This window comes from Dendrobates tinctorius, unplaced genomic scaffold (genome assembly GCF_039654945.1).
Source record: "Dendrobates tinctorius isolate UK_male_01 unplaced genomic scaffold, ASM3965494v1 ptg000133l, whole genome shotgun sequence".
In the NCBI taxonomy this organism is placed as follows: Eukaryota; Metazoa; Chordata; class Amphibia; order Anura; family Dendrobatidae; genus Dendrobates; species Dendrobates tinctorius.
This window is the reverse complement of record NW_027361801.1, coordinates 25937816-25950477: the sequence shown is the minus strand read 5'-3', so window position 1 is coordinate 25950477 and position 12662 is coordinate 25937816. Positions and strand designations below refer to the sequence as shown.

General features: G+C 45.8%; 1 protein-coding gene and 1 long non-coding RNA gene across 2 annotated transcripts in view; both read right to left on the bottom strand.

The window, feature by feature from the left end:
- F9 (coagulation factor IX) overlaps positions 1 to 12133 on the bottom strand; it is a 187885-nt gene extending 175752 nt beyond the window's left edge. Inside the window, exon 1 of the mRNA XM_073543575.1 lies at positions 11996 to 12133. Coding sequence (XP_073399676.1) covers positions 11996 to 12062 — 67 coding nt within the window. The 5' untranslated portion in view covers positions 12063 to 12133. The remainder of the gene's footprint in view (positions 1 to 11995) is intronic.
- Positions 3188 to 4902, bottom strand: LOC141048214 (uncharacterized). The gene is made up of 2 exons (XR_012219988.1): positions 4303 to 4902; positions 3188 to 4096 (listed from the first exon to the last, which is right to left on the bottom strand). It is a non-coding gene; the product is annotated as an uncharacterized lncRNA (long non-coding RNA).
- Positions 12134 to 12662: the final 529 nt, after the last annotated feature.

The window sequence follows — 12662 nt, the reverse complement described above, 5'->3', positions numbered from 1 at the left end:
TGGGGCTACCCAAGTCCAGAGGCAGCACGGTCATTTGGGTTGTCACCGACCATTTCTCTAAGATGGTGCACTTGGTACCTCAATCCCGGTTACCTTCTGCGCGGGGCCTGGCAGTGTTGTTCAATAAGCACGTTTTCCGCTTGCATGGCATGCCGGACAAGATTGTCAGTGACCGGGGTCCTCAGTTTGCGTCCCGGTTTTGGAGAGAGCTTTGTTCCCTGCTCAGCATTGAGCTGAATCTCTCCTCGGCCTATCTGAGACGAACTGGTTGGTAGAGAGAGCCAACCAGACCCTGATCACATATCTTTGACATTTTGTCTTGGCCAGGCAGGACGCCTGGGCATCCTTGCTGCCGTGGGCAGAGTTCGCTAGGATAGACTGTATTTACAGACTACGTGGAGTGAGTGATGTATGCACGTATGAATGTCTCTGGTGAATGACTCATTAAGAAACCCCTACCCTTGGTATGCATGTGTTGTGCAGCCTAACCTGCTAGCGCCCAGGCTTAGGCGTAGGTAGGTCTGAGGTTGAGTCAGGCATCAGGCCTCACCAGGGACTCAGCACGCCTCAGTGCAGGTGCTCCATAGCCAGCGTCTATAGCGGCGCTCGTGGCAGAGACGCCGCGCGTTCAGTGGGCCTAGAAGGACTCTAACCACATGTCCTTGGGGTAGAGTTCTGTGGCCGTACACTGTGCGCTCTTTTAGCCGAGCTCTGTGAGCACAAACAGGCTCCAGCGCTTCTGTTCAGCGGTAGTGCGACTCTGTGAAGCAACAGAGTCTGCCCCTGTACACACCGGGTGACGTTAACCCATGTGTGTTCTTATAGTATACCGCCATATAGTATCCGCCATTACTGAGCAGCAGGTTACCACCCCTGCACGGTGGACCCCGGGCTGCGAATGCACCTTATTACCATCTTTATTATTTGGTGCGTTCCGCCAGCCCTAACAACAGCTGCATGTGATGCAGGCCTGCAACACTGCTTACTTGCAGGGTATGCAGCAGAATCAGTATGTGCAGCAGTCAGTGGTGTTATTTCCAAATATGCCACCACTGACTCTCTTCACCACACTACCAACTTCTGCTGCATACCACTACATGGCCACCTGCATTCCAAGCCAAGCCGGGCACCACTACACCACACCAATGCCGAGTGCTGCTGGACACTCCACCGCCGCCACCACCATGGCAAGTGCTGCTCCTGTCTGGAGCACCACCGCCGCCACCGCTCCACCTGCTCCACCTGCTTGTAGCACCACCACCGCTCCACCTGCTCCACCTGCTTGGACCACCGCCACCGCACAACCTGACTGGACCACCACCACCGCTCCACCTGCTTGGACCACCGACAACAATCCTCCTGCTAGGAGCACCGTCACCACACATAGGAGCACCACCACCGCTTCACCTGCTTGGAGTACCGACAACAATCCTCCTAGGAGCACCACCAACAAACCTCCTGCTAGGAGCTCTGCCAACACTCCTCCTAGGAGCACCACCACCGCCACTGCTCCACCTGCTTGGAGCACAGACAACAATCCTGCTGGAGCACCGCCGACACTACTCCTAGGAGCACCACCACTGCCACCGCTCCACCTGCTTGAAGCACCGACATCAATCCTGCTAGCAGCACTACCAGCGCTCCTCCTCCTTGGAGCACCACCACCACTCATCCTAGGAGCACCGCCACCACTCCTTCTAGGAGCACCGCCAGCGCTCCTCCTGGTAGAAGCATCACCCCCATCACCACCGAGCATCAGCAGCAGAGGGGTGATCCCCATTCCCTCTTTGTGCAAAGTCATCCAAGTTCAACCCGGTTCAGCTGGTCAACAAGGTCAAAAAGGTCACACAGTGCCAAAAGGTCCAGGCAGGAGACTCCAGGACAAAGAAAGAAGAAAAAAACAAAAACTTTGTCTGTCCTTCCCCCATCTCCTCCTACTGTGTCTCAACCTGCCTTCAGTTCCATCCCTGAGCTTCCTTCCCCCACAACTTTCATTGCCCCTTCCCCTAGAACCTCCTCCTTGCCTTCCTGCCATTCCTCGTCTCTCCACTCCCCCAAATTCCACCATCTTCCCTCAAATGTCGTTCCCAATAAAACTTGTGTTTTTTTTTTTTTTAATAAATGTGAATATCTGGTTTCCCCTAAAATACTGTTTGATTAATGTGTCTTTCGCCGCCTACATACACTGCGCCGTACACACACTGCGCCATACACTTTGCATTTTTGCCACCACATAGCTCCATTACTGACACATGTTTCTTGTGTCAGTCCTGGAGATATATGTACTCAAAAACACAAATATGTGACTTGTATTTTCACCACCAGTCTCTTCATTCTGCTAATATTGCACAGACTGTATAGAGGATGGTGTTGAGTGCAAGGCACATCTATTGTTACCTTGCCAGGTATCATAAAAAGTTAATTGAGGATGGTGTGTTTTTACTATCATCGTTTAACTATTTGTGACACAAGGCCAGGGGATTCTAGATATACCTTGTAATTAACCACATCCTCTATTCAGTGTGTGGTTAAAAAACTGAGGAGATAATGGGTTAAATACACATCATAGCTACAATACTCTGGCCTCGTATCATAACTATTTATCACACCTGGCCAGGTGAATACACATATAAGTTAACCTGCAGCGTCACTTCAGTCTGCATGATCTATTTCATGCAGACTGGAGCGATGCTGCAGTTTAACTCATATATGTACTCACCTGCCCATGTGTGATAATATTCTGAAGTTAGGATGCGTTATTTTGGGTGTCCTCACTTCAGCATGACACCAGGCCTGGGGATTGTAGAAGTTGTATAACCTTTATTATCTCTCCAGTCTGCATTAAAGCTCTAAACACAGTGGTGATCCTACAAATGATATTTATAGTCACATGGTCAGGTGTCATAAAGAGTGACGGGTGCTAGTGAATCCCCAAATCACTATTTGTAACATTAGGCCAGGTGACACAAATATTAGTTGTATTATCTCCACCGTCGCTGTAAATTGAACACAAATTGTAGAGATGATAAAGGTCATACAACTTGTGTGTGTGTATGTATAGTCACCTGGTCAGGAGTACTAGTAAATTCATGATGCACAAAACACAGCATCATGAATTCACTGGTACACCTGGCCAGTTGATTATTGTATTGGAGTGTAAAAAGACAGAGTGCACTCGGTACAGGTATCAAAACAGGTTTTTTATTAACATACACACAAGGAAAATTTTTTACAACATTTCATCTTGCCATTCCACCCGTCCTACATCTGAGATGAAGTAGGCCGCAAATTGGTCCCTCATTTGGACAACTTCAACGGATGACTGGAGAGGGTGCTGATTGAATTCAGGCAATGGGTTAGGAGCTGCATCATCGAGTTCAAAGGTCGGGTGCTCTTTAGCCATCACAAAATTATGAAGAACCACACATGCCTTCACCACCTCTTCCATGGTTTCCAGTTTCAGATTAATGGCTGTGCCGAGAATGCGCCATCTGGAGACAAGTATACCAAAGGCACACTCTACAGTTCTTCTGGCCCTGGTCAGTCTGCAATTAAAGATTTTTTTGTGTGGTCCAAGTCCTGGCTGGAGTAGCGTTTCAGCAGGTTGGCGCACATTGGAAAGGCCTCATCCCCAACCATTACAAATGGGTGGGGAAGAGGCCATGGCATGGGGAAATTGAAATGGTTGCCATACAACATCCGGCCCATATCCGAGTTCTTAAAAGCCTGGGAGTCATTCCTACGGCCAAATGCCCCAATGTCCACTGCAACAAACATACAGTCTGCATCCGCAATGGCCATGAATACTGTAGAAAAGTACTTTTTGTAGTTATAGTACTCAGAGTCAGTTCTTTTGGGCTTGATTATCCAGATGTGTTTCCCATCAACCGCTCCCAAACAGTTGGGGAAATTGCAGACTGTCCAGAATTTTTCTGCTATTTCCATCCACTTTTCAGTGGTGGGCAGGGGCATAAATTCTGGTCAGAGAACGTTCCACAAAGCCCGGCAAGTGTCCGCAACAATTCCCGACAAGGTGGATATTCCAATAAGGTACTGGAAGTGGAGTGAAGAGAGGCTCTCTCCAGTAGCCAGGAATCTGTGAAACAGAGAAAGAACAAAAATTAATATTTATGTATATGGTTTTTTAAAACAATAAAATAAAAAATAAAAATTAGTACATGGGATACAAATAATTCTGCAGCCTTTTGTTTACTACATGGAAGAACAATATTTCTGCCAGCTTTGGAATAGTACATGGCAGAACAAAGAAAATTATGCAGGCATTGGTTTTGCAATATGTACCGTAATGTGACTAGGAGCTGTTCCTCCGGAGGAATCGCACGATGGAGCTGTGTGTCCTGTCTGCGTATGGATTGTTGAACACGATCAAGTAAATCCCTGAAGCTTTGTTGGGACATCTGGGTATAGTCATTAAATTTCTCGGGGCTTGCCTGGAGCTCGCTGTGGAGGGTGTGGTACGCTCCACGGCTCTCCCGGAGTTCAATAATCGGATGTATCCACAAACAACCCCGCTGCCGTCTTCGCTGTCTCTCTCTCCCTTTGTTGATGGCAAGCAACTGCATAAGCCTGAGCCATCACGATGTCCAGATCCAAGTTGAAGTGAAAATTCTTCCAGCGCAGATCCATGTTGACAAGAGAAAAAGCAAGCAAATGTGAAGAATTCGGCTGTAAACAGGGTCTATATAAAGAATTCCCATAACACACGCCCAATGAAGTCCCATGGGTGGAGTTTGTTGCAAGAATTTTTCAAGGATTTTCCTCCTGTGAAATGTGACACCTAGGACAACCCAAGCGCATAAAAAACGTAAACGCATGGAAAAACGCTTGCAATGGCATATAAACGCTGTGTTTTTTTGTCGTCATGCGCACGCTGATGTGACAAAATATCGCAGCGTTAACAAGCGGATTTTGCATGCGTTTTATTTGCACTCGGAACGCTACGCAAAACAGCGCAAATTTGAACTTAGCCAATGTCCTGGTTGATGTTATCCCCAGTATTACTTTATGGCAGGAACAACCTGTGAAAAGAATTGAGGAACTTTTCTAAGGTGCATGGAAAAGGTGTGGAGGGGAAACAAACACATGAGAGCCCATTCCGATTGTTAAAACGGTTTGAGTTATAAATGGCTTGAAATTAAACAATGGATTAACTGAGACAATGTTTACCAAACACTCTATCACAACAGACATCAACACTTTAAAGCAATTTTCCCACAAAGTAAGAACATTTTAATTAATAGATTTCTAAATAAAAATAAGTTTCACAATCACAACTGGATAGTTTAAAAAAATCTTCCTGTGCTGAGATAATTAGGGATGAGTGAGCATATTCGTGGGTATTCGGTACTCGGTGAGTAATGCGGTACTCGCGGTACTCGGTACATCGTGAGTATTTCACTGCTCGCCTCGCACTATTCGTTTCTCCCGCCCAGCAGTTGCCAATCACAGTAATGCCGCACCCTTCTTGGTTGTGGGCGGCATTACTATGAATGGCTGGTCGCCCAGCATCCTATGAGTCATCATAGCCTGGCACTAATCCCTGCCGCCGCAATTTTCTGCACATTGCATGCAGAACACAGCTAGTGTAGGGAGAGTGTGAGCAACTGCTAGGGAGAGTTATGTTTTTTGGTGCAAATCATCCAGAAATCCTCTGTGAAACCCAAAAGCTCTTTTGAGAGCTGAAAGTATAAGGTCAGGGACTGAGTAGTGACTGTTTTCCCAGCTTTTTTTGAGGTCACAGTTACCCTTCCAGAGCAGTTTTTTTGTGCTGCTGCGGTGCTGTGTTCACAGAATCACAGCGAATAGTATGCACGCACAGTACTGCACAACTGACACGCGGCCAGCACCGCTGTCTTGTGCGGTGTCTGGGCTGCGTATTCTTGCCTTAAACCTTAGGGCAGTTTTTTTGTGCTGCTGCGGTGCTGTGTTCACAGCGAATAGTACGCACTCACAGTAATGCACAACTGACACGCAGCCAGCACCGCTGTCTTGTGTAGTATCTGGGGTGCGTAATCTCATCTTAAACCTCAGGGCAATTTTTTTCTGCTGCTGCGGTGCTGTTTGTAAAACACAAAGCAGTACTAGGCTGTAGTGCTACCTTCCACAAAGCACTAACTGCTCCTTGTTCCCCAATATCTGCATCTGAACATCTGCAACTATGGCAGAAAAATCCCAAATTCCTAAAAAGGCTGTTGTGAAGGGACAGGGACGTGGACGTGGGGTCGTTGGTGCCCAACAAGGCACAGAGTCTGGGAGATCGAAGAAGGATAATGCATCTAGGTTCCTGGCCAAAATCCCGGGCTGGAACATAAATGAGCCTGGAAGCCAGAAGAACAAGAGCAGATACTGTCTTGGATGTTTGATAAGGCCTCAACGAAAAGTTCTAGCAGCACCCAATCGTCCATGACAAAATAGTCTATTGTCCATACAGATAACATTGGGTCATCCTATTCTCAACCTGTTCCTAGTTCACCACCCGGTCAGGAATGACAGGAAACATTTGACCCCAACCTTGGTCACTCCGAGGATCTGTTTGATCCATTTCCTTGCATTGCCTCTGGCCTCTCACCGCACGACATTGAAGAGGAACGTGAGGGGGTATTGTCTGTTGAAGATGGCAAAATATTTGAAACCCCACGTCCAGAAGAAAGCCACTTTCATCCACGTGATATACCGGGTGAAGAGGTGGAGGCTGATGGTGATGACACACAGTTGCCATCTGGCCAGTCGCCAATATCAACACGGAAGGAGGATGACAAGGACGACAAGGTGGTCGATGATGAGACCACTGATCCAACCTGGACCGTTGGCACGCATAGCCAGCACAGCAGCACAGAGGATGTAGCTGGATACGTAGCACCAACAAAGGCACCAAGGGCTACTGGTTTGAGCAGAGTGCAAACTGTGTCAACTGTTGCCAAGAGCAATCTCTCTGTGCCCTAAGTCAAGGCAAGGGTGCGTTCAGCCGCTGTCTGGAAATTTTTTTCCGATAGTCCTTCTGAACCAAATGTTGTCATCTGTAGCATCTGCCATAGGAAGCTGGGAAGAGGCCAGGGCAAAGGCAACCAAAGCACCACCAGTATGCGGAAACACTTGACAGCCAAGCACCCTAGTCGGTGGGCTGAACAACAGGGTGCCAAATCAGTGTCTGCGACTGTGTGTCAAACCACTGCCATGTCGCCTGTGATACGTCCTTTCCAATCTGCTGGGCAGGAAGCAGGTGATCATCATACCTCTTGCTCACAAGCTGCGGTTGCACAGACACAGGCCACAACAAGCTCGTCCACTTGTTTGTACCAGGAAAGTACAGTTTTTCCGTGATCTTTTGGCTGTGGCGGCCCCACGATACTCGGTTCCCAGCCTGCAATATTTTTCCCGCTGTGCCGTCCACACGTTACACCAGCACGTCTTAAACAATCTAAAGCGTGCTCTCACCAATGCCATAACCAGGAAGGTCCATCTTACAACAGACACGTGGACAAGTACTTGTGGCCAGGGACGATACATCTCTGTCACGGCACACTGGCTCAACCTGGTGGAGGGTGGGACAAAGTCTCAATCTGGACCATCAACACATATCCTACCTACGCCACGAATAGCGGGCCCAACCTCAATCAGGGTTTCCTCCTCATCATATACTGTAAGTCAAGTCTTCCCTCTTCCTCCTCCTCCGCCTTGTCATCCTATGCTGAATTACACTCCACATCACTCCCAAGTTGGGAGCTGTGCATCAGCTCATCGGCAAAGCGGCAAAACACTCTGCTGAAGCTGATCTGCTTAGGTGAAACACCACACACTGCAGCAGAGCTGTGGCAAGGAATAAAACAGACTGATCAGTGGCTCTCCCCACTGCAACTCCAACCTGGTCTGGTTGTCTGCGACAATGGGCGTAACCTGATAGCGGCTTTAAAGCTCGGGAAGCTGGAACACGTGCCATGCATGGCTCACGTGCTGAACCTGGTGGTGCAGAAATTTATAAAAACATACCCTGACTTGCCGTACCTACTGTACTTAAGAAGGTGCGCCATATTTGCGCCCATTTCCGCCACTCCTCAACCGCTGTTGCCAGTCTTGCAGCGCTTCAAAAGCAATTTAATTTGCCAAACCACAGACTCATTTGCGATCTGCCAACACGGTGGAACTCAACATATCATATGTTGGCAAGGGTAAGTGAGCAGCAGAGGGCATTTTCTGAATACCAGCTTAAACATGCACGTTACACTGAGACTCAGCCAAGACACATCACAACTGTCGACTGGGTGTGTATCACTGATATTTGTGAGGTGCTTGATAACTTTGCGTACTGCACCAAGCTTGTGAGCGGTGATCAGGCTATTATTAGCATAATCATCCCTATGCTATGTCTGCTGCAAAAATCGCTGCAAAATCAAAAAATGGAATCTTTGCGTGCCCAGCAGCTGGGTATGGAGCAAGATTTCACAATGGGTGATCATACCCAGCCCAGCCAATATCATCAGGTAACATTGGGGGATGAAGATTATGATGAAAATGAGGAGAGAGAGGACTTCTTTTTCAGTGGTACCGAGGGGACACCTCATGCTACAGGGTGTAATCCCAACCCCAGCTTCATATCTGTCCAGCATGGGTGGGCTGAAGAGGAGGAGGTGGAGGAGGAGGGTCAGTGTGAGGAGAGGATGGGTATTGTTCCTCCATCAGGGGTCACAGAACATTTGCTTCTTTGCAGCTTGGCACACATGGCACACTTCATATCTGACTGTCTGTGCCAAGACCCTCGCGTAATCCACATTTTGAATAGCAACCTATACTGATTGACCACCTTTCTAGACCCATGGCACAAGGACAAATTTCCTTTGCTACTGTTGCAGTCACCAAGGGGTTTCACAATGGAATCCTTCAAGAAGGCCTTTGTCGATCATTTGATGGCAACAGCACCCTCAGACACCACTGCTAGCAGAGATACCAGCTCTGTGCAACAGCATGCATTAATGGGGAGAGATATGCCAAGCAGGTCCAAAAGAGGTGGTGGTAAAATGTCCACAAACTGGGCCATCTTCAATAAACCAGCTCATCACCAAGCACTAGCTGGAACAGTAGCAATGTCAAGGAGGGAGAAGTTGAACAAGATGGTCTATGACTATCTAAGTGACCATACCTGCGTCCTTCCTGATGCTTCTGTACCATTTAATTACTGGGTATCCAAGCTGCATAATTGGTCCGACATCTCCTTCTATGCCTTGGAGGTGCTGGCCTGCCCTGCTGCTAGTGTGATGTCAGAGCGTGTTTTCAGTGCCGCTGGGGCTATCATCACAGATACACGTACACGGTTGACAACAGAGAATGCAGACAGGCTGACTCTGATACAATTTAGCAAGGACTGGATTTCACAATAGTATTTAAGCTCTCCAGATGACAGTATCCCAACCTAAAGTCACCCAACATGTTTTTTTTTTTTTTTAAATTGGTGATCACATCCATCCCTTCCCATACAAGCCCCTTTTCTTCTTCTTATGTTTTCAAAACCTGCTTCAGACACATGTACCTCATGGTCAATAAGCTAAAAACAATGTTACGTTAATTAATAGTTCCCATCGGAGGCACTTGTGATGAGAGTGAGACCCTTCTTCCTTCATCAACCATGGTATCAAGCCCCTTGGGCTAATTTTTGGAGACACTATGGCTATGCCTGGACACTGGGCACTGCCACCTCTATGCTATTAGTCCTAGCTTCATCATACTTGTTTGGCCCTTCAGACCTGTCTTGTTTCCTTCATCAACTATGATAGAGCCCCTTGGGCTAATTTTTGGAGACACTATGGCAATGCCTGGACACTGGGCACTGCCACCTCTAAGCTAGTAGTCCTAGCTTCATCATAATTGTTTGGTCCTTCAGACCTGTCTTGCTTCCTTCATCAACTATGATACAGCACCTTGGGCTAATTTTTGTAGACATTATGGCTATGCCTGGGCACTGCCACCTCTATGCTAGTAGTCCTGGCTTTATCATAATTGTTTGGCCCTTCAGATCTGCCTTGCATCCTTTATCAACCATGATACAGCCCCTAGGGCTAATGTTTTGAAGACACTATATCTATGCCTACACATTGGGCAGTGGCACAAAAAGGACAGTAGTCCAAGCTTTATAATTGTGAATCCCTTGTGATAATGATGATGATGGGTGGCTTCTTCCTGCGTTAACCATAACACAGCCCCTAGGGCAGATTGCTCTCCTTACACCACTTACACACTTAGCTGTCAGAAGATTGCCTCCATCATCACTCGCTCTTACGGCACTTCTGATATATCACTGGCACTGCGTAAGTGGCGTACGAGTCCCGCTCTTCCGTCAAAAAACCACAGGACTTCAAATAGTGTTTGTAATTTCTAGTGAAGCAGTGGTGTAAAACAACTCGTGCAGCCGCTGACCAGGTGCCCCCATGTTATATACATTTGTTTAAAGCATACATTCTTTAACACTTACACATTTTTTAGCCTTTTCCTCAGCCCCCAGACCACTTTGTAGGGTCGAGCAGACAATTACTCACATTTTCCATTGACTATCATTGGACTCGCTATTTGTACTGAATACCTGAGTATTAAGGTATACTCGGTACGAGTATATCGAGTCCGAATACTGCAGTACTCGCTCATCCCTAGAGATAATCTTATAAATGTGCCCCTGCTGTGTACTGTGTAATGTCTGTGCCTTAACGTGCAGGAACATGGTCTGCACATGCCACACAAAGAAGCACTTGCGATCCTATGCTGTCCTGTCTGTCTACTCTCTTTTGCTTCCTCCCCTGACCAAGAGCTGTGATATGATCAGACCATGTTCCTGTACATTCAGACATGGCCATTACACAGTACACAGGAGGGGCACATTTACAAGATTATCTCAGCACAGGAACATTTTATTTATAACACATCCAATTGTGGAAATTATGATTGTGGAACCTATATTTATTCAAAGAGCTATGGATTATAATGTCAATAAATAATTCTTTAAAAGTACTAAAACATGATAGTACAGGTGCAAAATATTAAAAGCGCGTATCAAACTATTGGGATGTACCTCAGATGTATAGTTTAGGAGTGAATGGTCTGGTCACAGCTTGCCGCTCTATTACAGACTCATGCAGGGTGGAGACCTAATCTCCTATATGTGTTCTTCTGTTCAAGAAACCAAGGCTTCTTAGCCTTAGAACATTCATAGGCAGACAACTCCTACAGGAAACTTCACACTGTCTACTTGTTGTCATTTACACCATGACTTCTGTAGCACAAAAACAGTACCCTATTTTATATCAGGGCCACTCCCTCGTATATGACCTTATTGGCTCTACCCCTTGGCTGGACATAGAGGTGGAACTAAATTCTTGACCGTGGCTATTCAAAAGGCCGATCCTGAAAGTCATCACTGTGCAAACACATCTTTATGGTGTTCATATAACAATAAAAAACAACTACCAATATGAAACATGAAGAAATGCAAGACACTTTAAACATCAGCAGGACGAGCAATGGTCCTCCACTGCTTACAATCAATTAGTCAAGGTTATGATTTTTTTTATTACTGGAATTTTTCATGATTTACTTTATTCTGATTGGTTAAAGAATCTACTTTTTGGTCATTCACAATCATTATATAGTTATAACTGTCACTAGACTTGTTCCACATTATTGACTATTGCTATGTCTTCTCTCTCCGTCACACACAGACCTGCTCAGTCACACACATGTATAGAACTGTAATAGATGCTTGGAGCAAGGTTAGATTGACTTGCGCTTATTTTAGAACAGAACATTATGTGGAAATGGAAATTATGCTTTTCCGGGAATTAAATATTTACGAGATTTTGACCATGTTAAATCATCATAATGCTCACTTCTCTGCAAGATAGATCATATTATAGTTTGTCCGGATATCATCATTTTAACGCATATGTTTGATCATGGGAAAAAAGGACACATTGGGATATAATGAAAAGTAACCAACCTGCTTTTTCCGCCTTGCAGAGATAACCCAGGAGAAAAATAATGAGAAGGTTTGGAATAGATGCCATCTTGTTACTTTGAAGGAACTGACTGGCAAATTAGTCTGGAGCCAGCACAGGATCAATGATTCCGAAGTCCACGCTCTCCCACTATTTACCTTAGTTTTACAGCTGAAATTTCAATTTTGAAGGTGAAACAGGTTTATAAAACCACATTGGTTGTACCTTCCTTATTTTTAGGAAAGCATTAGACAGGTAATGTTCATTAGAAATATCTGCAACATCGAAAATATTGCATCTTGATAGCAAACAAGAACATTGCTATTCATCATATCAAGGAAACTAGAGGGTTTTTCGTTGTAATTGAAAATCCTACAAATTGCTTCATATGATATCACTGTGTGACTAATATTTACATGCAAATATGAAATGTGTAAGTAAAGCTTCTTTCTGCATTTATTTTATCTGTTTCTCTATTAAAGCTATATAATTAAAGGGAACCTGTCATGTTGATTGTGCACAGTAACCTACACACAGTGTCAGGTCAGTGCAGTTATACTGATTAAAATGATATCTTGGTTGATGAAATCTGTCTTGTGGTTGTTGTTTAATCTTTATTTTCAGTTTTGAGTTATGAGATTCAGTTATGAGATTTTCGTGTTTCGGGGC